The sequence below is a fragment of the Carcharodon carcharias genome, chromosome 19 (assembly GCF_017639515.1).
Source record: "Carcharodon carcharias isolate sCarCar2 chromosome 19, sCarCar2.pri, whole genome shotgun sequence".
Classification (NCBI taxonomy): Eukaryota; Metazoa; Chordata; class Chondrichthyes; order Lamniformes; family Lamnidae; genus Carcharodon; species Carcharodon carcharias.
The window spans coordinates 63028185-63052740 of record NC_054485.1 but is presented as its reverse complement, the minus strand read 5'-3'; the positions used below and the strand labels follow the sequence as shown (position 1 = coordinate 63052740).

Genomic DNA, 24556 nt, shown 5'->3' with positions numbered 1-24556 from the left:
GATTGCTGAATAAAGACATTGTCAGAGCTTTTCAATCTTGCGCTGAGTGGTGGATTTACCAGGAAACAAACTGTGCAGTGGCATGGGGCCACCAAAATGCAGGACAAATCTGACAAATGAATTGCAACCTGCCAATGAGAAAACAAAATTACCTTCGTCTGCTGCCTAATGTGTGTGGCAGGGAGTGATGGTCTAAATCAAGATGACATTTACTGGTTTCCTTTGCAAAGATAGGCAGTAGAAGGTAAGCTGGGCATGTTCTGAGATTGCTGCTTTTTGTGTTGCAAAAAGTTTCTAGGTGTGTGTTTGTGCACATGCATGGCTCAGATCCTCGCGGGTGTAGCATATGGTCTGGGGGTGGGGGAGAGTGAGCGAGGTCACGGGGTGAGAAGGGACACGAGCACCGCAGACGCTGGCATTTGCACTCCTCTCAACTTCACAACAACACTTTGCCACACTCGGTCCTGTACCCCACTTCCCCACCCCTCAGGGCCCCAAGATTTTCTCCCCACCCCCTCAAGGTCCTGGAACTCACCCCCCTCCCCCCAAGATCCCAGGACACCCCACCCCCCTCAAGGGGTCAGGACCCCCCAAACCTTTCAAGGCCCTGGGACCCCCCCCCCCACTTCCTCCTGCACCCAAGGCCCAGGACCCCCCTCATGGGCCCAGGGCCCCCCACCTTCCCCACCCCCTTCAAGCCCCAAGCCCTGTCTCGAAGGCCCCAGGACCCCACTTTCCCACTGAGCCCAGGACCCCCCTCAAAGCCCTGGGACTCCCTTCACCACCTCAAGACCCCAGGATCTCCCCTTTCCCATCCCCTTCAAGGCCCCAGTACCCCCTCCTCCCTCCCATTCAGTAATAATCCACCAGCAGCTCATTTTCAAACTTTTGTTTTGGATGGATGTCACTTCCCCAACATTTAAATTCCCATGCTGGAGTTTGGTTTGTATGAATGAGCTGGAGCGAGAGCCCTGGACATGGACATGCCAGTGCTACCTCTCTAAAAGGACAATTGAGTTGTCGGGACTCACACCGTCTCTTCCATGTGCACTATTCATCTGCATTTTGTTATGGCACAGCAGTTGGTAAAGGCTGAGTTGTTTAGATCCCAGAGGGAAACTTGAACATCTGTCATAATCCATATTTTCAATTGGTTTGTTTGAGATGCAGCTCTGAATTCAGGAATAAAGCCACCATGACTCAAGAGGTTATTTATATAAAACTAAATTAAACATTTATTAATGTAACAGCAAATTAAACACGTATGCATGTCTACAAATTACTACCATAATAACTTTTAAACAAATCCCAAATTAATCACTCCCTGGTAAATCATCACCAAGGCAACCGTAACCCATAGACTTTAAACAGACACCAGGCAAAGCACATTTGATCTTACGAATTAAAAATTATGTCCCTTGCAATCTTGTTCCTTTGCAGCCACAGCTGTAGGGTTTACACGCTGCTTAGATCTTACATGCATCTGACCTAAACACGCAAACTCCTCTTGGGCTGTACCTGGCCTTCTCTTTGAAAGTAAATTCTCATTGTATCACTAGGTCTTTGAACTCTACCTAACAGTAAAACCCCTTTCATAGCACCAATTTTATTCGTAAACTGAAAAAATAAACACATTGTTTGGCTACTTCTAGCTAGGTGCAAGACTTCACCCCCTAATCTGGAATGGTTTATTCAACAAATGCAGATGTTCACTTTATCCTAACTTTCTTACTATTTAACAACTCAAAACTACTATACAACAAAGCACCTAGACTATCTGGCTTTAATCCAATTAAAACACACAGACACGGGCTAAAACTCGATTTTAAAAATAATTTCCATTAACACTATATACATCAATATCTTCATGACAATTTACAAAAAACACTTTGAATAATCACATACCGTGTACATGTTGGCACATCTTGTTGAATTATGATTATCCTGTATTTGGTGATAATTTGATTTGGTTTATCAGGGAGTAGAAAACCTACAATAAAAGTATTACCATGTCGTGAAAGTTAAGCCTTTTCTTTTTGTATCTTTAAAGACAGTCCTACTTTATCTGAGCAGAATGAATTGAGTATTCTTTCCCTGATGGCTTGATCAGCTCTTAGCCTCTCCTCAATGCAAATGCTGAACTATCAAAATAAATGCATTGTAGCATTGCAAAGAATGAAAAATGGTGTGGGGTGGGGGGGCGGTGGGGCGCTGTTAAGGGGGTAGGGAAGAGAGAATGTGATTTCTCTTGGCTGGGTCCTGAGGTAGGGGATGGGCCCAACAATGACACCGAACAGGGCCCCACTAACTCTAAATCCGCCACTGCTTGCATTCATCAGGACAACAATTTATACTGCATGAAAAGAGAGTGCTGTTTGGTTGGCAATTGGACTCTGATTGGTAGAGGCATTGCAATGGAAAATGTACCAGTTAACTGATGCTTGACAGTTCACTGCCAATCTTTGTTTAAATACGTACATTTCTGTAAACAAGTGTGACTATACCAAATTTGTATCCTTTAAGCATGACCGCTAAGCATGACTGGACAACCCTGCTTGAAAACAAGTTACAAAAGCGCATATTTCACCCCTTCCTTGGATTCACCTAGTTCTGTTGAAGGGTCATGAGGACTCAAAACGTCAACTGTTTTCTTCTCCGCCGATGCTGCCAGACCTGCTGAGTTTTTCCAGGTAATTCTGTTTTTGTTTTACAAAAGCGCTTGTTGGATTGTGTAAGAGTAATGGGCTGCTGAGTGGTATATATGATAGGATTCCTCCTCACAGTGCACTGTGTCCGCATATGTATGAGCTGCCCAAAACACACAAAAGTGATGCCCCTTTACACCCTATTTTATCTATTGGGGAGGTGGTGGCATGGTGGTATTGTCACTGAACTAGTAATCCAGAGACCCAGGGTAATGCTCTGGGTACCTGGAATTGAATCCCACCATGGCAGATGGTGAAATTTGAATTCAGTAAAAATCTGGAATTAAAAAAAATTAAAATGTCTAATGACCATGAAACCATTGTCAATTGTTGTAAAAACCATCTGGTTTCTAGGGAAGGAAATCTGCCATCGTTACGTGGTCTGGTCTACCTGTGATTCCAGACCCAAAGCAATGGGGCAATTGATTCTTAACTGTCCTCTGAACAAGGGTAATTAGGGATGGGCAATAAATGCTGGCCTAGCCCACATCCCATGAACGAGTAACAAAAATTACTGGTTCTGCACAATATGCATTGGCCAAATGGTTGGGTAAGTTGCTGCGTCCTGTTCGAAGCAAATTTTCCACATACACGGTAAAGGATTCCTTCACAATTGCGAAGACCATACAGGACTTGCATATCGATAGCGATGCTGTGTCCATGTGCTCAATCAACATTGTTAGCCTGTTGACTAATGTATTGCTCCAGAAAGCCATGGATATTTGCACTGCAACACCACATCATTGCAATCTAGATGTGCCACCAGTGTCTGAATCTGTATTCACTGAACTTATAAACTCAGCAAATCATGCAGTTGAGTTTAGTTCTAATGACACCATGTATACCCAAATAGATGGTGTCGCCATGGGATCCCATCTAGGCCCAGCTCTCACCACATCTTTGTTGGGTTTCACAAGAAACGTGTTTTCAATTGAATAACACCCAACCTCATATCCCTTGCATAGTTCCAATATGTAGATGCTTTATTTGAATCCGCATGTAAGAATTTCCTTACACACCTTTACGGGTTCCATCCTGTGCTCAAATTCACCTTTCAAGTGGAGCAGTCAAATGAGCTCCCATTCCTTGATGTACTAGTTGAAAAATCTGCCAGAGGGATCCCTACTACGTCTACCACAAGCCTACCTTCACTGGTCAATATACACACTGGGATTCTTACAGTTCCATTCACTCGCTGTAAGACTGATCTAATCAACAACCTAATAAATAGGGCATCAACCATTTGCTCACCATGCAAGTTTGATGTTGAAATAAGGCTCATCACAGAATCACAGTGCAGAAGAGGCCCTTCGGCCCATCGAGTCTGCACCAACACGTGAGAAACACCTGACCTATCCACCTAATTCCAATTACTAGTACTTGCCCCATAGGCTTGAATGTTATGATGTGCCAAGTGCTCATCCAGGTACTTTTTAAAGGATGTGAGGCAACCCGCCTCCTCCACCCTCCCAGGCAGTGCATTCCAGACCGTCACCACCCTCTGGGTAAAAAAGTTTTTCCTCACAACCCCCTAAGCCTCCTGCCCCTCACCTTGAACTTATGCCCCCTTGTGACTGACCCTTCAACTAAGGGGAACAGCTGCTCCCTATCCACCCTGTCCATGCCCCTCATAATTTTGTACACCTCGATCAGGTCGCCCCTCAGTCTTCTCTGCTCCAACGAAAACAACCCAAGTCTATCCAACCTCTCTTCATAACTTAAATGTTTCATCCCAGGCAACATCCTGGTGAATCTCCTCTGCACCCCCTCCAGTGCAATCACATCTTTACTGTAATGTTGCGACCAGAACTGCACACAGTACTCCAGCTGTGGCCTCACCAAGGTTCTATACAACTCCAATATGACTTCCCTACTTTTGTAATCTATGCCTTGATTGATAAAGGCAAGTGTCCCATATGCCTTTTTCACCACCACACTAACATGCCAGTCCACCTTTAGAGATCTATGGACACACACGCCAAGGTCCATTTGTTCCTCAGAACTTCCTAGTGCCATGCCATTCATTGAATACTTCCTTCTCAAATTACTCCTTCCAAAGTGTATCACCTCACACTTTTCAGGGTTAAAGTCCGTCTGCCACTTATCTGCCCATTTGACCATCCCGTCTATATCTTCCTGTATCCCAAGAGACTCAACCTCACTGTTAACCACCTGGCCAAGCTTTGTGTCATCCGCAAACTTACTAATCCTACCCCCAACATAGTCATCTGTGTCGTTTATATAAATGACAAATAATAGGGGACCCAGCGCAGATCCCTGTGGTATACCACTGGACACTGGCTTCCAATCAATAAAGCATCCTTCTGTCATCACCCTCTGCCTCCTACAACTAAGCCAATTTTGAATCCACCTTATCAAATTACCCTGTATCCCATGTGCATTTGCTGCCTTTATAAGTCTCCCATGTGGGACCTTGTCAAAGGCTTTGCTGAAATCCATATAAACTACATCAACTGCACTGCCCTCATCTACACACCTGGTCACCTCCTCAAAAAATTCAGTCAAATTTGTTAGGCATGACCTCCCTCTGACAAAGCCATGCTGACTATTCCTGATCAAACCTTGCCTCTCCAAGTGGAGATAGATACTCTCCTTTGGAAATTTCTCCAACAGTTTCCCTACCACTGACGTGCAACTCATGACCTGTAGTTCCCTGGCTTATCTCTACAACCCTTCTTAAATAGCGGAACCACATTAGCTGTTCTCCAGTCCTCTGGCACCTCCCCCGTAGCCAGAAAGGAATTAAAAATTTGGGTCAGAGCCCCTGCGATCTCCTCCTTTGCCTCCCTCAGCAGTCTGGGACACAAATCATCCAGACCTGGAGATTTGTCCACTTTTAAGCCTGCCAACACCTCCAATACCTTGTCACTCCCTATATCAATTTGCTTAAGAACCTCGCCCAAGACACTCAACCTCACTGTTAACCACCCGGCCAATCTTTGTGTCATCCGCAAACTTACTAATCCTACCCCCCACATAGTCATCTATGTCGTTTATATAAATGACAACTCTCCCCGAGTTCGATACCTTCATCCTCATTCTCTTTGGGTGAAGATGGACATGAAGTATTCATTCAACACTCTAGCGATGCCCTCTGGCTCCACCCATAGATTGCCCCCTTGGTCCCTTATGGGCCCTACCCTTTCCCTGGTTATCCTCTTCCCATTGATATACTTATAGAATATCTTGGGATTTTCTCTACTTTTAACAGCCAGAGCTTTCTCATATCCCCTCTTTGCTCTCCTAATTGCTTTCTTAAGCTCCACCCTGCACTGTCTGTACTCCATTAATGCCTCCGCTGATTTGCTTCCCTAATCAGCCCTAATCATGCTTCAGGTGATTGACAGTTAACTGTCGCACAGTCAGCTGAGTCAGCTACCTTACCAACCTTTTAGCTAGACTACTGAACTTATAAAAATTAAAGAGAAATTAAAGAGAAAGACTTACCAGTTCAATTCCCTTTTTGCACCAAATTCTGAATATCTACTCTGGCTGTGCCCCACTCAGGATGTGCTCACTCTCCTGTTTGCAAGCACACAAAGGCATCCTGCAAGATTATGGCTACCCTGATCAGATCATTTCACACTTTATATCGCACAAACTCATGAACAGGCCCAAAGCCATCACTTCTGGCCCCGATAAGTGCCCAGTCCACCTCAGATGAAGGGTAAGGTATTTCAAAAATTTGAGCAACAGGTGAAGCTAGCTGTTTCACGCTGCTACTTTGCAGTAGCGACACGAGTGGTATTCACCATTAACAGGATGCTGCCATCAAACCTAAAAAACGTTCTGCCTATCACACAAAAGAGCAATGTAGTATATGAATTACAGTGCCAGGTTGATGCCAGGTATGTAGGCCGTATGTCCCAAAGACTGGCAGATCATATCAAACAAGCATGTCCCAGCCGCTATTCACAACAGGCAAAGTACTGACCGTATCCAACCAGCCTGTGCTTGCAAAACTCAAAACATAGCGTAGAATTGGGGAGCTGCAGTCTTCTTGCCTTTTGGGGCCATGTCTTTTGTGCAGCGGTCCTGGGCTGGAAACACTGAGAGGTGTGCGCCCGGCTGCAATTTAAATATGGCGCCCGCTGATGAAATGGCGAAGTGATGGTGTGGCCAGATTTGCACCAAGTGTGGTAGCGGGCGAGAAAAAGAATGTTTTACCCACCAGCCTCAATGGCGGCTCTTCACACCATATTGTATCAACCCCGCCTCATTAATTATGCATTCCATAGAAACACACTGGTTCAATGACAGGTGACCCCCAATACGTCCGCCACCTTGCTGCTTCATCACGCCGGGCGCCATATTTGAAGTGTAGCCGCGCACACGCCTCTCAGTGCTTCCAGCCCAGGGCTGCTGCACAGAAGACATGGCCCCGAAAGGCAAAAAGACCGCCGCCTCCGCCCCCGCCCCCACCAGCCCACACAGATTTTGGATGCTGTGGAGGCCCACCTTGATGTCCTCTACCCCCCACTCTAGGCGAAGACCAGCAGGTAAGGTCACATTCAGAATTGGAGGTGGTGGCAGCTGTGGTCAGTGGCCATTGCAAAAGAGGACAGCCAGCCAGTGCCACTACAGGATGAATGGCCTCGTCCACTCTGCCAGGGTAATTCGCTCTTCTTATTACTCTCAACTCACACACACAAACCCATCACACATCCACAGGGATCTCACACCTCAAGGGACAACACCACTAAATCTCAGACACACCCTCACATCTCCATCAGGCTCATATCCTCTGGAGCATGTGTCCTCATCCCATCAATGGCTCCACTCACCACACAAACATTCCTCACAGTGCCTTGTGTCCTGCTCCCACTCTCCATCTGTTTCTATGCAGGAGAAGCTGGCTCACAGCAGCAGGGAGAGGTCCCAGACCGGGGGTAGAGTGGCCCACATTAGGACCCTCACTCACTTTGAGGAGTGAGCCATCGCGCTGACTGCTGAGGATATGGACTATGCCTGTGGTGATGGTGAGGTCAGCGGGGAACACCCTCATGAGGACCCTGTACCACATCATCCCTCTCTCAACACAACTGTGAGTGCTCTCTCTCCTGCTTTTGACTCTGCTGCCATGCACTAATTATCTCTACTTTGGTTCACAGGGAGCTCTGCCAAGCGACCGACACCATCAGCCAGTCAGTCTCTCAGCTCCATCCACATCCTCACCTCCAGTCAAGAGGTCACCTTCTCCATTGAAGAGCTGGAAAAAAGCAGCGCTTACCCACACCCTCCACCAGCGCAGAGACACACACAATGGAACTTAGACCTGGAGCGGGCTCGGGTTCACAATCTGGTGGTCACCGCACGGACACATGACCGCACCAGGAGGAGGCAGGTTCACGCGAGCTACCCGGCACCCGGAGGACGGCTGGAGAAGAGGCATCTGTGAGGTCAGAGTCAGATGATGAAACTCTAGATTTGGCCTTCCAGCTTTTGTGGAGAGTCAGAAAAAGGTGTGAGAACATCACACAGAGCTGTTGGAAGCCCTCAACAGAATGACACGTGCGTTAGAGGAGTGCGTCCACTTGCCCCATGAGAAGTGTGTGCGTGTCAGGGCATTTCAGAGCCTCGAGCAAGCACACTCCCATACACACAGACTCTTCCCGTATTACACTCTCCTCAATGTCCTGAGCATTTTCAATGCTGCCTGCTGTGGTTCACTTTCTGTGTCCATCTGAGCCAACCTGCATCTCCACCCATCACACTCCCATGCACCTGTTCTCACACACCACGAGTCTTCCTTTCAGATTTGTAATCAAAGTGCATCTAATGTTTTTCCTCAGCTTCTCCTGTCCCTTCCCCTCCCCCAGTCACTCATTTCCTTCCCCTATCACTGTTGACCACCAACCCCCCGGCAATCACCTTCCTCCTCCCCTCCACAGCCAACCAGCCATAACCCTTTTCCTTTGAGGATGTCCAGGCGAATGTGGACATTCCTTTCCTTCCTGCAAATCCAACCACCATCCACATTCACCTCCCCAACCTACTCCTTCCCACCCCCAGAGTCTGTGTCTGCCTGAATCCCCACCAACTGCTCTCTCTGTCCCTTCTGCCGCTACTGTCGAACCCTCACCCTCCCATTCCATGACTCTGCCCTCAGTCATTCTCACACCTCCCTAGTCCCACAGCCACCCTCAGCCTTCTCTCCAGGGGGCAGTCATGGACCCATCAGGCCCCTCATTTGCACATTCACCTGGACATCCCCACTATCCAGACACCTTCCCCCCCTTGAAATGCCTGCCCCACCCCGGACTCCTTCCCTCCACTTAGTTCTTCCCCCTTCTGGACTCCTTCCTCCACCCTTACATCTTCCTCCAGCCTTCCTACTTCCCCTCTCTGGACTCCTCCCTCCCCCTGGATTCCTCCCTCCCTCTGGACTCCTTCCTCTTCTCAGACTCCTTCTTCCCCCTGGACTCCATCCCCTCTCTGCATTCCTTCAACCCTCCAAACTGCTTCCCTTACACCTTCTTCCCCTCTTACACCTACCTCCCCAGTTGCCGTATTCTCCCCCATTACACCCTCCACCCCCAGTACTCCCTCCACCCACAAACTCGCCCCCCACCACCTTCATTCCCTCCTCCCAGCCTCACCCCCCCACCACCTTCATTCTTCCTTCCCAACCTCACCTCCGACACCTCCATTCCCCCTTCCCAACCTTACCCCCCACACCTTAATTCCCCCCTCTCAACCTCACCTCCAACACCTTCATTCCCTCCTCCCAACCTCACCTCTGACACCTTCATTCTCCCCTCCCAATCTCACCGCCCCGACATCTCGACTCCCCCCTCCCAACGTCACCCCTGACACCTTAATTCCCACTCTTCCAACCTCACCCACACGACACCTCCATTCCCCGTCCCAACCTCACCCCTGACACCTTCATTCCCCCCTCCCAACGTCACTCCCCGATACCTCCATTCCCCCCTCCAACCTCACCCCCCTGACACCTTCATTCCCCCCTCCCAACCTCACCCCCGACACCTTCATTTCCCCCTCCCAACCTCATCCCCGACACCTTTATTTCCCCCGCTCCCAACCTCACCCCCCGACACCTTCATTCCCCCCTCCCAGCCTCACCACCCCCAATACACCTACCTCTCCCAGCAAACCTGGACCTTCCTCTCCCACTCACAGCTGAACCTTCCTCTCCACCCACCTTGATGATTATCCATGACAGACCATGGCCAAGACACTGAAGTCCTAAAGCAGACCCTCAGCAGTGATTTTCCACCTTGTGCGAGCTGCTTCATCAATGAGAATCCACCCCGAGAGCCATAGACATTCCTCCAGAGTCCAGTTCCTGTCAGGCTCCAGAATCATCTGCTCCTCGGTTGTCCGTGATGTGAGCAAGGCTCTGCAGTAAGTCCCAACTTCTGCAACTCACAATTGTCATGGTGTGCTGTGCACCAGCATTTCTTCCCGCCGACGGTGATAAAATTGACATGGTGGAGCGAGCTGCGCTTATAATTTTATGCAGATGTATTAAAATGAACTTCCCGACGTCTGACAGTGGGAAACATGGCCTGCCATTGACGGGCAGAGCAGACAATTGCAAACTGTGGTGCGAAACCGATTTTTGGCCTTTCCGCCATATTGTCCACTTACATCTGCCATGACACCCGACACTAGCGGGCACGGAAGATTCCGCCCATAATGTCCTACATTAGTTGTGATTCTGCAATTGAACAACATAAAGAATCCTGACTGTGCTGAGAAATACATTGACAACCAATTTAAGATTGTCAGTCTGGCTCACATTGTGGCTCACTTAACGTGTACTGGAAACTACATATATTCATACACATGGCCCTATTCTTTGCTGACAAAAGGAACATGTACACACATTGTGCCTGTTTCAGCTAAACAAAATAAGTGATAGCCATTCGCTGGTTCATTCCCCAGGGCAATGCCTTGACCAATCAGAGTCAACCTGCCTGGTTTGAATTTAAACAAAGCTCGGCAGTTAACTGTCAGTCATTAGTTAACTGATGCATTCTCCATTGCAATGCCTCTACCATTCAGAGTTCACTTGCCAACCAATCAGCACTCTCTTCTCATACAGTATAAATTGTTGTTCCCTTTATATTTGGTATTTTTACGAATTGTCCTGATGAGTGCAAGATGAAAAGTTTTGACAACATGTCTCTTTTTTTCAACAATATTCAAGTTCTGTACTATCAAACAACTATTTGTAAATCATATCTTACAAATGTGGTCTTCAGCCCCACCACTTACAGTTCATATGAATGCAATTTGTCTACTCCAGGCAATGTGCCATATAACAGGATAATACTGTCACAAACAAAAATGTTGCCTCTGTGGAACGGCCTTTTGCCCAATTGTTTACAACTCTACACTGACCAACACTGACTTTAGTCTGCAGTCAGTTCAAATTGTAGTTCTACACTACATAAAGGGTTAGAAGTACACACGAGTGAATCATAGAATGGTAAAACATAGAAGGAGGCCATTTGGGCCATTAATGCTGTCTTTGCTCTTTGATAGAGTTATCCAATTAGACCTGCTCCTCTGATCTTTCCCCACTACCCTTAAAATTCTGATTTTTTTTTTCAACGTTACTATTGAATCTGCTTCTACTGTCATTTCAGGTAGCACATTCTAGATCATCAGTCCATTCTAGATCAGGCAGCACATTCTAGATCGGTCAGCACATTCTAGATCAGGCAGTACATTTTGACCAGCCAGCACATTCTAGATCACTGCATGCATTTTTCTTATTTCACCTCTAGTTCTTTTGTCAATCACCTTAAATCTCTGTCCTCTGGTTACTGATCCGCTTGCCAGTAGAAACAGCTCCCTCTTATTTACCCTGTCAAATTGTTAATGATTTTGAACACCTCTAACAAATCTCTTAACTTTCCCTACTTCAAGGATCTCCTGTTTTACCACATAACTGAAGTTCTTCATCCTGGCACAATGCTAGTTAATCTCTCTGCACCCTCTTCAAACCTCGATACCCTTCTTAAAGTGTGGTGCCCAGAATTGAATGAACTACTCTAGCTGAGGCCTGATCGATGTTTCATAATGATTCAACATCGAATGCTTGTTCTTTTCACTCTATTCCTCTATTAACAAAAGCAGGTAAGTTTAAAGGACTCAGCAACTTTGAGAAGCTAGTGTATCCTATCTCCATCTCACCCTTCCCACTGATCGTGCTTCCTGTGCCCAGCCTTGGCTCAGCTTGTTCGACCGGCACCCAGTATGAAAGAGTAAATGGTTTACAGGAAGGCAAAAGCAGTGCCTCAGAGTTGTGGATGAATTGAAACTTGCCAGGTGCATGCCACATATATACAGTTGTAAAACAGGACGCTCTAATTAGCCGCTGCTGGGGAACTTCATTGGCAGAGGGAACATGATTCTGGCAAGGTGGCCTTTCAATGAGCATTCATGTGGTGCTAATACATGCAAATGGAGTTCCCAGCATTGTTGGTCAGGAAGCACAACCCACCTTTAACCTGCCTTGAAAGTCAGAAGAACAAAATTCCAACAGTTTATCCCACCGTCAGAAAGCAGATTTTTTGCCTCCCACCAAATTAAGTGCTGCTGGGAGCGGAAGATTTTATTTTATGCATTCATGGAATGTGCTGTCTAGGTCAGCATTTAATACCCATCCCTAGTTGCCCTTGAGAAGGTGGTGGTGAGCTGCCTTTTTGAATTGCTGCTGTCCATGTGGTGTAGGTACACCCACAGTGCTGTTAGGGAGAATGTTCCAGGATTTTGACCCAGTGACAGTGAAAGTACGGGGATATATTTCCAAGTCAGAATGGTGAGTGACATGGAGGGAACTTCCAGGTGATGGTGTTCCCATGTATCTGCTGCCCTTGTTCTTCTAGATGGTAGTGATCATGGGTTTGGAAGGTGCTGTCGAAGAAGCCTTGGTGAATTCCTGCAATGCATCATGAAGAAGGTACACACTGCTGCTACTGTGTGTTGGTGGTGGGGGGAGTGAATGTTTGTAGATGTGGTGCCAATCAAGTGAGCTGCTTCGTCCTGGATGGTGTCAAGCTTCTTGAGTGTTGTGGGAGCTGCACTCATCCAGACAAGTGGGGAGTATTCCTTCACACTGGGCATAAACTGTCGTAAACTGGGCGACCGCTTTGCAGAACACCTGCGGTCCGTCCGCAAGAATGACCCAAACCTCCCTGTCGCTTGCCATTTTAACACTCCACCTTGCTCTCTTGCCACATGTCTGTCCTTGGCTTGCTGCATTGTTCCAGTGAAGCCCAACACAAACTGGAGGAACAACACCTCATCTTCCGACTAGGCACTTTACAGCCTTCCGGAATGAAAATTGAATTCAACAACTTTAGGTCTTGAACTCCCTCCTCCATCCCCACCCCCTTTCTGTTTCTTCCCCTTTCCTTTTGTTTTTTTCCAATAAATTATATAGATTTTTCTTTTCCCACCTATTTCCATTATTTTTAAATATTTTTAAATCTTTTATGCTCCCCCCACCCCCACTAGAGCTATACCTTGAGTGCCCTACCATCCATTCTTAATTAGCACATTCGTTTAGATATATATCACCAACTTCAATACCTATGTGTTCTTTTGTTCTGTTGTCTGTGACATCTTTTGAAGATCTGCTTCTATCACTGCTTGCTTGTCCCTACAACCACACCACCCCCCTCCACTTCTCTCGCCGCACCCACGCACACACACACACCTTAAACCAGCTTATATTTTACCCCTTCCTTGGATTCACCTAGTTCTGTTGAAGGGTTATGAGAACTCGAAACGTCAACTCTTTTCTTCTCCGCCGATGCTGCCAGAGCTGCTGAGTTTTTCCAGGTAATTCTGTTTTTGTTTTAGTATGCCATCACACTTGTGCCTTGTAGATGTTGGACAGGCTTTGGGGAGTCAGGAGGTGAGTTACTCGCCACAGGATTCCTAGCTTCTGGCCTGCTCTTGTAGTCACAGTATTTATCTGTGTAGTCCAGTTCAGTTTCTGGTCAATGGTAACCCCCAGGATGTTGATAGTGGGGGAATCAGCGACAGTAATGCCATTGTCAAGGAACAATGGTTAGATTTTCTCTTTTTGGGGATGGCAATTGCCTGGCACTTGTGTTTACAAATGTTACCTGCCACTTGTCAGTCCAAGCGTGGATATTGTCCAGGTCTTGCTGCATATGGACATGGATTGCTTCAGTATCTGAGGAGTTGCAAATGGTGCTGAACATTGTGGAATCATCAGTGAACATCCCCACTTCTCACCTTATGATGGGAGGAAGGTCATTGATGAAGCAGCTGAAGATGGTTGGGCTGAGGACACTACCCTGAGGAACTCCTGCAGTGATGTCCTGGAGCTGAGATGACTGACCTCCAACAACCACAACCTTTGTGCTAGGTATGACTCCAACCAGGAGAGAGTTTTCCTCCGATTCCCATTGACTCCAATTTCACTAGGGCTCCTTGATGCGACACTTGGTCAAATGCTGCCTTGATGTCAGGGGTAGTCACTTGCACCTCACCTCGCCATCCAATACATTTTAGAAGAAAACATAAGGAGAGGACATGATATATGAATGGTATAACTTCAAAAGGAGTAGTGGGGCAGAGAGATCCTGAAAGTGGGAAGAATTTTCATTTAAACTGGGGGAATGGAGTACAAACCTCAAGGGTAACAGTAAGCCAATATAAATTATTGGTCAAGCTACAGGCACAAGGTTATGTTGGTGTTGGGCACTTTGGTTAAAGGTGGAGATTAAAGGTGCAGGAGAGATGGACTAAGAGGATGAAGAAGAGTCATGTTGGACTTGAAACGTTAACTCTCTTTCACTCTCCACAGATGATGCCTGACCTGCTGAGTTATTCCAGCATTTTCTGTCTTTATTTGACTACAGGAATTACAGGCAATTTTAATTGAATAGTAATTAACAGAGATTCAAGAAAGATATCCAAATTTATGAGGTTTTGCTGATGTTAGAACTTCCGTAGAGACCAATCACATTTAAAGAGAAATTTGAGTTTCTTGTTAATATCTGAAAGAATGACACATTACGGTTTCATGTATTAAAACATTTACTGTAACAAATGATTAAAAAACCCCAAAACTAAACACTATCTTTGTAGGTAACTTATACTTTAAATCACTGAATGGAATATCCACCCTTACTCTTAACAAAGCACACTTCACAGGTATACTTGACACTTTTGTGCTAGAATTCATAGTTTCAAAGCTTGTGTTTCTTGATACAGACCTTTATTGAAAAGGGAAACTGAGAAAGGAAACTGAGCCTCCCAGCTGCAAAGAAAACTGAGACTGATACTGAGAATGAAAACCCAAACTTCTGGTTGAAACTATATAAAAGGACACTAAGCCAACAGAGCTCAGTAGCAGATGATAATTCCTGTGGTGCAGTACAGACAGGCTGAAGAAGACAGAGGCTGGATCCAGAAGCTGAGCATAAGCAAAGATATCGTTGCTGCAGCTGTTTCTGTGCATTGAAGATAACAATAGTGGATCTACATCATCCAGACTGAGTGAGCAGAGCTGAGGTGGATTTGCAGACTTGTGTCGTTTTTGGTGAAGACTGTGGCAGCAGAACTCAGGTGGATTGAGTTCTGTTGTTGGCTGAGGATTATGTGAAATCCTAAAAGAAGATGAGCTGAAATTCTTCATGAGGAAGAGAAAGTTTTGAAGGACTTTAGGATGAAACTGCCCAAGAGTGTTTTGGAGGCAGGTTAACTCGAGGTATTAGAAAGGGAATTAGACTGTTAACTAAAAAGGAAGAAGGGTTACAGTGAGAAGGTGCGGGAATGGCACTAGGTGAATTGCTCATTCAGAGAGCTGGTGCAAACACAATGGGCTGAATGGCCTCCTGCTTTGTAACAATTCTGCAATTCTGTGCCCATATGCTGAGTGGCCTGCCAAACCAATTTGTAAGATGTGTCTTAGTTGTAGCTGCCTTTTAATGTGTAATTTATAGTTTATAACCGACTGCAATTTTCCTGTGAATTCATGTTTATTTTGTGTTGATTCTGGGTTTTAGAATATAGGGAGTTAGCTAAGTTAGTATTTAGTGTTTGTTCTGTTTGTCTCTCGTATAGAAAAATTATTTTGTTTAAATCATGGAATCTTGTGGTTTCATTCTTTCAGTAAATAACTGGGATTTTGGAGTTTTTTTTTAAATTACTAGTCTCGATAGAGATCATAAACACTTTCCTGTGCGTAGACATTCAATTTACCCAGAATCAATCCAAAGTGATTCTTAACTCCTGAGCATTTATTCCTGTCCTTCGCTTCTCCCAGGTTGGAAACTTGAAATTTTAGTGCCGTCTTTCACAGTGACTTTTCTTGGTGACTCTCCCATTACCCCTAGCTAGGTGGCTCTTCTAGCCATGTTTTAACTCCCAATTAATTTGTTTTTTTCAATCCAAAGGCAAACCGTACAAACATTTGGTTTCTAGCTGCTCCCTGTCTTCCAGATCCTGTTTACGACCCAATATTCTCAATGTCTTGCTAGGACTTTGGAGACTCACAGTCTCCACTGTTAATGCACAGGCTGCTGCCATTGTCTCCAAGCATAAATACCTTGCACCTTCTTCCCAGGAAAACAATCTATGGGCAGGATTTCCTGATGTCATCCCATGCCATTTCCATTTTCAGGTCAGCAGGGGCACAGCTGAGTCAGCTGTGCACCTGCCAACCTGTCAACGGCCTATTGAGGCCATTGAAAAAACAATTTAGATAATTAATGGACATGCCCATCCAACCTTAGGGTTGGCAGGCAGGCCGGGAGCCCTGGCGGGCATCGGAAAAAACATGAAACCTCATTCATGGCGGGATGAGGTTTCGCGAGTGATTTAAAATCTGCACTTTGAGTTTTAATACAAGTTATGGTCATGTCCCAAATCATGTGACATTGTCACATGAGGGGACGTGGAAGGGAAATGTCAGGATGGTTTTTATTAAAAGTTTGAAGTCCGAACCGACAGGCAGCATTTAGCCTCAGGGAGTTCTGTTCTCTCTTTCACACGCATGCACGAAAAAGCGCACTCCCAGCTGAGGGAATCCCGCCCCCTCCCCCCCAGCCCACACAGGGAGCACACAGCCCAATTGGGGGCGCCGATCAGAGGTGCACCTGCTCGCGCTCGCTCCCTCACTTCCCCCCCCCCTCAATGGGGGGAAAGTTTTTCTCTGTATCTTCCTCTGATCAGTAACAATCAAACTACCCAGGCTTACTGTCAGGAACACTGAAGAATAGCTTGCACGACCTCCTTCATTTTACCTTAAATTTAAAGATACTGAACCAAACATAACAATCTTATAAACCTCATAATTGTAATACTGAATTAAATCAGGAAGAACTATTTTCACTGGTTAGTGAGTTAGTAACTAGAGATGATTAACTGAAGACAAAAGGGAGAGGTTAAGCGAATGGCTTTATGCAGAGGGTTGTTCGGACATGAGGGAAGCAGGACCCAGAATAGTGTTTAAAACGAGGTGGAGAAGTATTAAACAAAGGGCATGGGATTGGGGCTAAGTGAAGAGCTCTGTGAAAGAGCAGAAGCACAATGGGCCAAATGGCTTCCTCCTGTTCTCTTCAGTTCTATAAGGTTTCCTTCATATTTTATACGGCCATCTTAAAGATGATGCTTAAGAAAAACTTGTATTGTCACCTTTACCATAGCATCTTTAATGTAGTAAAATGTCCCAAGGTGCTTCAAGGGAGCATTATCAAATAAATGATCAATTAACAACTTAAGGTGAATAGATAGTGGCTCTGCACTGTCACTTCCTAGTTAGCTTAGTTCACAGGCCTGTGTTAAATCAGTTTTTGCTCAATAATGGCTGCAACCTTTTTAAAATTTGTTCATGGGGTATGCATGTCACTGGTTAGGCCAGCATCTATTGCCTATCCTAATTCAGAGGGCATTTAAGAGTCAGCCATGTGGGCCGAGAGTCACGTATAGGCCAGCAGATTTCCTTCCCAAAAGGGCATTTTTACAACAATTGACAATGGTTTTGTGGTCATCATCAGACTTTTAATTCCAGATTTTTATTGAATTGAAATGCCACCATCTGCTGTGGTGGGATTGAGCATTACCCTGGGTCTCTGGAATACTAGTCCAGTGACAATACCACTATGCCACATCCCCGCCACCCCCCCACCCCCCACCCCCCCTCCCCTGCCCAAACTGACTACACTCATAGATTCATAGAGGTTTACAGCACAGAAAAAGGCCTTCCGGCCCATCAAGTCTGCGCCGATCAAACAAGTACTTAACTATCCTAATCCCATTTTCCAGCACTAGGCCCATAGCCTTGTATGCCATGGCATTGCAAGTGCACATCCAAATACTTATTAAATATTATGAGGGTTTCTGCCTCTACCACCCTTTCAGGCAGTGAGTTCCAGATTTCCACCACCCTCTGGGTGAAAAAATTCTTCCTCACATCTCCTCTAAACCTCCTGCCCCTTACCTTAAATTTATGCCCCCTGGTTATTGATCCCTCCACCAAGGGGAAAAGTTCCTTCCTGTCTACCCTATCTATGCCCCTCATAATTTTATACACCTCAATCATGTCCCCCCCTCAATCTCCCCTGCTCCAGGGAAAATAACCCCAGTCTATCCAACCTCTCCTTATAACTAAAACTCTCCAGCCCAGGCAACATCCTGGTAAATCTCCTCTGCACTCTCTCTAGTGCAATTACATCCTTCCTATAATGCAGATTCCAGAACTGCACACAATACTCTAGCTGTGGCCTAACCAGCATTTTATACAGTTCCAGCATAACCTCCCTGCTCTTATATTCCAAGCCTCGGCTCATAAAGGCAAGTATCCCATATGCCTTCTTAACCACCTTATCTACCTGTCCCGCTACCTTAATGGACCAGTGAACATGCACACCAAGGTCCCTCTGATCCTCGGTACTTCCTAGGGTCCATCGTGTATTCCCGTGCCTTGTTTGTCCTGCCCAGATTATCCAGATTAAATTGCATTTGCCACTGATCAGCCATCTGACCAGCCTGTCTATATCCTCCTGTAATCCAAGGCTATCCTACTCACTATTTACCACCGCACCAATTTTCGTGTCATCCCCAAACTTACTGGTCAACCCTCCTACATTCAAGTCTAAATTGTTTATATATACCACAAACTGCAAAGGACCCAACACCGATCCCTGTGGAACCCCATTGGACATAGGCATCCAGTCACAAAACCACCCCTCGACCATCACCCTCTGCTTCCTGCCACTCAGCCAATTCTGGATACAATTTGCCAAATTGCCTTGGAACCCATGGGCTCTTACCTTCGTTATCAGTCTCTCATGCGGGACCTTAACAAAAGCCTTGCTGAAGTCCAAGTAGAATATGTCAAATGCATTGCCCTCATCTATACACCTGGTCACCGCTTCGAAAAGTTCAATCAAATTGATCAGACATGACCTCCCCTTAACAAAACCATGCTGACTGTCCTTGATTAATCCCTGCCTTGCCAAGTGTAAATTAATTCTATCCCTCAGAATTGCTTCCAATAGTTTCCCCACCATTGAGGTTAGATTGTGGCCTGTAGTTCCCTGGTTTATCCCTTCCTCCCTTCTTGGATAACGGTACCACATTGGCTGTCCTCCAGTCCTCTGGCACCTCTCCTGTGGCCAGAGGGGTATTGAAAATTATTGCCAGCACCCCTGCTATCTCCTCCCTTGCCTCACTCAACAGCCCGGGATAATTTCATCCAGGCCTGGAGATTTATCTACTTTTAAGCCTGCTAAACCACTTAGAACCTCCTCCCTTTCTATGCTAATTTCTTTAATTATATCACAGTTCTTCTGCCTGATTTCCATACACATGTCATCCCTCTCACTTATGAACACCGACACAAAGTATTCATTTAGAACCCTACCTACGTCTTCCGGCTCCACACACAAATTACCACCATGGTCCTTAATGGGCCCTACTCTTTCCCTAGTTATCCTCCTACTCTTAATGTACTTGTAAAATAACTTTGGATTTTCCTTTATTTTACCTGCCAATGTTTTTCCATGCCCCCTTTTTGCTCTCCTAATTTCCTTTTTAAGCCCTCGGTATCTGCCATATGCCGCCATTTTTCTCTTTATCTAATCCTGTATATCCCTCGACATCCAGGGTTCCCTGGATTTAAAAACAAAAAAACTGCGGATGCTGGAAATCCAAAACAAAAACAGAATTACCTGGAAAAACTCAGCAGGTCTGGCAGCATCGGCGGTGAAGCAAAGAGTTGACGTTTCGAGTCCTCATGACCCTTCGACAGAACTTGAGTTCGAGTCCAAGAAAGAGTTGGTCCCACCCTTTGTCTTTACTGGAATATGTTGCCCCTGTACTCTCCTGTTTCTTTCTTGAATGAGTTCCACTGCTCTGACTCAGATTTACCTAAAAGTAGCTGCTCCCAGTCCACTCTGGCCAAATCATATCTGATCTTATTAAAATCGGCCTTCTCCCAATTTAGAACTCTGATTTCTGGCCCATCCTTGTCCTTTTCCATAATAACCTTGAATCTAATGGAGTTATGATCACTATCTGCAAAATGCTCACCCATTGATAACTCTACCACTTGCCCGGCTTCATTCCCTAAAATTAAGTCCAGGACCACCATCTTCCTTGTAGGACCTTCTACGTACTGGCTTAAAAAGCTCTCCTGGATGCATTTTAAGAATTCTGCTCCCTCTAAACTTATCACACCATGACTAACCCAGTTAATGTTGGGGAAGTTGAAATCCTCCACTATTACTACTATTAGGAAATATTTGTAGGGATTTGGGAATAGAACACTAGAACAGGACTGGCATGAGTATGATGAGCTGAATGGCCTCTGTTTTGTATGATTGGATGATGATGTCTAATTTGAGTGTTTCTGATCTTCCTGCTGCCCAGCCCCCACTCCATCTCCTGCCTCATCTTACCATGGCTGCATTCATGGCATAACTTGTACAATACAGAGTTACAGCTGTCTATATATAGCAGTGTGACACATGCCAGCGAGAGCAGATTTAGCCCTGCAGTCAACTGACAGAGAAAGTCACCCTCTCACACAATCAGTGGAGAACCAACTGTTCACCAGAGGCTGATTGTGCAACAGAAACTCACGCCGGACTCCAATCTTCATCAACTCACCTACACCCCACCTCCACCCCAACACCACCAGGCACCACCCCATACCCTACCCAATCCCATACCCATCCCCACTCTTCTCCACTGTCTGATGTACTTACTGAGATTTGCCCCTTACCAGGGATTGCCGCAGCTACGATCTTCAGTCCCAATAAAGACATCAATATCTCAGAGAGGCAGCTGAGGGTGGCTTTTGATGGAGATGCTGTACTTTTCTCAGATGAATCTGAACAGATCGTCAAGCAACTTGGATTAGATAAATTTTTCGAACATGAGCAGACTAATGAAAACAAACCATTAGCCATGGTAAGATATATTGTGGATTAAGGGATGAACAAGTAGTAGGATGAGGTATGGAGAATGATGGGGATGGAAATGTGAGTGTGGAGTCTCATTTACACTGAGAGTGGGAGGTGACTGGCCAATTGCAAGTGTACCAGCAGCTGTGAGGGCAGTCAGACTTCCCAGTCACCTGTTAGTGTTTCACTGTGAGGTACTGGTTCCTTTATAACACTGTCCATTCAGGTGAATAAATCCTGTCTACACTGAGTGTGAACACTCTCTCACTGGGTATGGACACTCTCTATGCTGGGTGTGAACACTTTCTCACTGGGTGTGAACACTCTCTATACTGGGTGTGAACATGCTCTACTCTGGGTGTGAACATTCTCGATGCTGGGTATGAACACTGACTGGCTATGGTCACTCTCTACATTGGGTGTGAACACTCTCTATACTGGGTGTGAACACTGTTTACGCTGAGTGTGAACCCTCTCACACTGGGTGTGAACACTCTCTATACTGGGTGTGAACACTCTACACTGGGTGTGAACACTATCTACACTGGGTGTTAACACTCACTGGGTATGGACACTCTACGCTTGGTGTGAACACTACGCTGGGTGTGAACACTATCTACGCTGGGTGTGAACACACTCTACACTCGGTTTGAACACTATCTACACTGGGTGTGAACACTACACTGGGTGTGAACACTCTCTACACTGGGTGTTAACACTCTCTCACTGGGTATGGACACTCTACGCTGGGTGTGAACACTATCTACACTGGGTGTTAACATTCTCTCACTGGGTATGGACACTCTACACTGGGTGTGAACACTATCTACACTGGGTGTGAACACTCTCTACAATGGGTGTGAACACTATCTACGCTGGGTGTGAACACTCTCTACACTGGGTGTGAACACTATCTACGCTGGGTGTGAACACCATCTACGCTGGGTGTGAACACACTCTACACTCGGTTTGAACACTATCTACACTGGGTGTGAACACTCTACACTGGGTGTGAACACTATCTACACTGGGTGTGAACACTCTCTACACTGGGTGTGAACACTCTCGATGCTGGGTATGGACGCTCTACACTGAGTGTGAACACTCTCCACATTGGGTGTGAACATCTCTATGCTGGTATGAAAAGTGTCTACACTGGTATGAACACAGTTGGTGTGAACACTCTCCACACTGGGTGTGAACACTCTCCACATTGGGTGTAAACACCCACTGGGTGTGAACACTGTCTACACTGGGTGTGAACACTCTCACTGGGTGTGAACACCTGGGCATGAACACTCTCACTGGGCGTGAACACACTGGGCGTGAACACTCTCTCACTGGGAGTGAACACTCTCTCACTGGGTATGAATACTCTCTATGCTGGGTGTGAACACTCTCTCACTGGTGTGAACACTCTCTATACTGGATGTGAACACTGTCTACACTGGGTGTGAACACTCTCTATACTGGGTGTGAACAGGCTCTACTCTGGGTGTGAACATTCTCGATGCGGGGTATGAACACTGACTGGCTATGGTCACTCTCTACATTGGGTGTGAACACTCTCTACACTGGGTGTGAACACTGTTTACACTGAGTGTGAACCCTCTCACACTGGGTGTGAACACTCCCTATACTGGGTGTGAACACTCTCTACATTGGGTGTGAACACTCGACACTGGGTATGAACGCTCTTGACACTGGACATGGACTCTCTACGCTGGGTTTGAACAATCTACATTGGGTGTGAACACTACACTGGGTGTGAACACTCTCTACACTGGGTGTGAACACTACTCTGGGTTTGAACACTATCTACACTGGGTGTGAACACTCTCTACACTGGGTGTGAACACTATCTACACTGGGTGTGAACACTCTCTACACTGGGTGTGAACACTATCTACACTGGGTGTGAACACTCTCTACGCTGGGTGTGAACACTACTCTGGGTTTGAACACTCTACACTGGGTGTGAACACTCTCGATGCTGGGTATGAAAAGTATCTACACTGGTATGAATACAGTTGTTGTGAACACTCTCCACACTGGGTGTGAACACTTCCTAACTGGGTGTGAACACTCTCCACATTGGGTGTAAGCACCCACTGGGTGTGAACACTATCTACACTGGGTGTGAACACTCTGGGTGTGAACACTCTGGGCGTGAACACACTGGGTGTGAACACTTTCACTGGTTGTGAACACTTTTTGATGAAACCTATTAACCATTTTCAATAGGGGCCCCTCAAGGGATTTTTGGAATCGCTGGGAAAGTTACAGAAGAAGTTTTACATGAAAGGTCAGCGTTTGAAGTGTCCAATCCGGACTTACTTGGTAACAGCTCGGAGTGCTGCCAGCTCAGGGGCCCGGGCTCTGAAGACCCTGCGGAGCTGGGGTTTGGAGACGGATGAAGCTCTGTTCCTGGCTGGAGCTCCCAAAGGGCCACTCCTGCAGAAAATCCGGCCACATATTTTCTTTGATGATCAAATGTTTCATGTGGAAGGTGCGAAGGAGATGGGCACAATTGCAGCTCATGTTCCTTATGGAGTTAGTCAGAGATGCAGGAAGATGGTGGAGAAGGAGAGGAAGGAGGATTAGCTGGAACTGCCAATGTGTGCAAAGGCTGAGATTTTCTCGAATGCTGGGATCCAAGAACCCAGACACTGGAAAGTTCCTGCAAAATTTCCCACTTACCCAGATTTCTTTGTTGCTTTTCCTGCTGTTATTGTGCTGCCAACTCCTCACAGGGACATAGTAAGACCCCTCCCCTCTCGTGTTATTTGAGAAAGCAGGACTCAGAGTAACAGCCCCTTGTCCACCCAGGGCTCTGAAACGCTATATATGTGGAGACCATGGAAAGAACATGTTGGAAAACTGTGGCCATGAGGAGATTGAAGTCTGGTTCAGACAAACAGCTGCAGTTTAATATGAAAATGAGCTGAGATTAGGGTTATCTCAATGTAGGATTGAGGAGTGAAGTGAATTTTAGTTGTGTGTCTGAATACCTAAACACAGAAGCTGCTCTACTACTGCCAGCAGTTTATTAATCCTGTAACAATACCACCCTAGGGCTCAATCCCACCTTCTCCCCATATCCCGCAATCCCTTTTCTTTGTATTCATTCATGGGATGTGGGCATTGCCGGCTAGGCCAGCATTTATTGCCCATCCCTAATTGGCATTTTTAAAAGTGAACCACATTGCTGTGGGTGGTTCTGGAGTCACATGTAGGTAAAGGACAGCAGATTTCCTTCCCTACAGGGTATTAGTGAACCAGGTGGGTTTTTACAACATTTGACAATGGTTTCATGGTCACCATTAGACTTTTAATTCCAGGTTCTTATTGAATTCAAATTTCACCATCTGCCATGGTGGGATTCAAACCCAGGTCCCCAGAGGC

General features: G+C 46.1%; 1 protein-coding gene across 1 annotated transcript in view; it reads left to right on the top strand.

Moving 5' to 3' along the window:
- Window positions 1-24255, top strand: part of LOC121291488 (cytosolic 5'-nucleotidase 1A-like) — a 175396-nt gene extending 151141 nt beyond the window's left edge. The window contains exons 5-6 of the mRNA XM_041212733.1: window positions 20974-21158; window positions 23396-24255. Of these exons, the coding sequence (XP_041068667.1) occupies window positions 20974-21158; window positions 23396-23755 (545 nt within the window). The 3' untranslated portion in view covers window positions 23756-24255. The remainder of the gene's footprint in view (window positions 1-20973; window positions 21159-23395) is intronic.
- The last annotated feature ends 301 nt before the right edge of the window (window positions 24256-24556 follow it).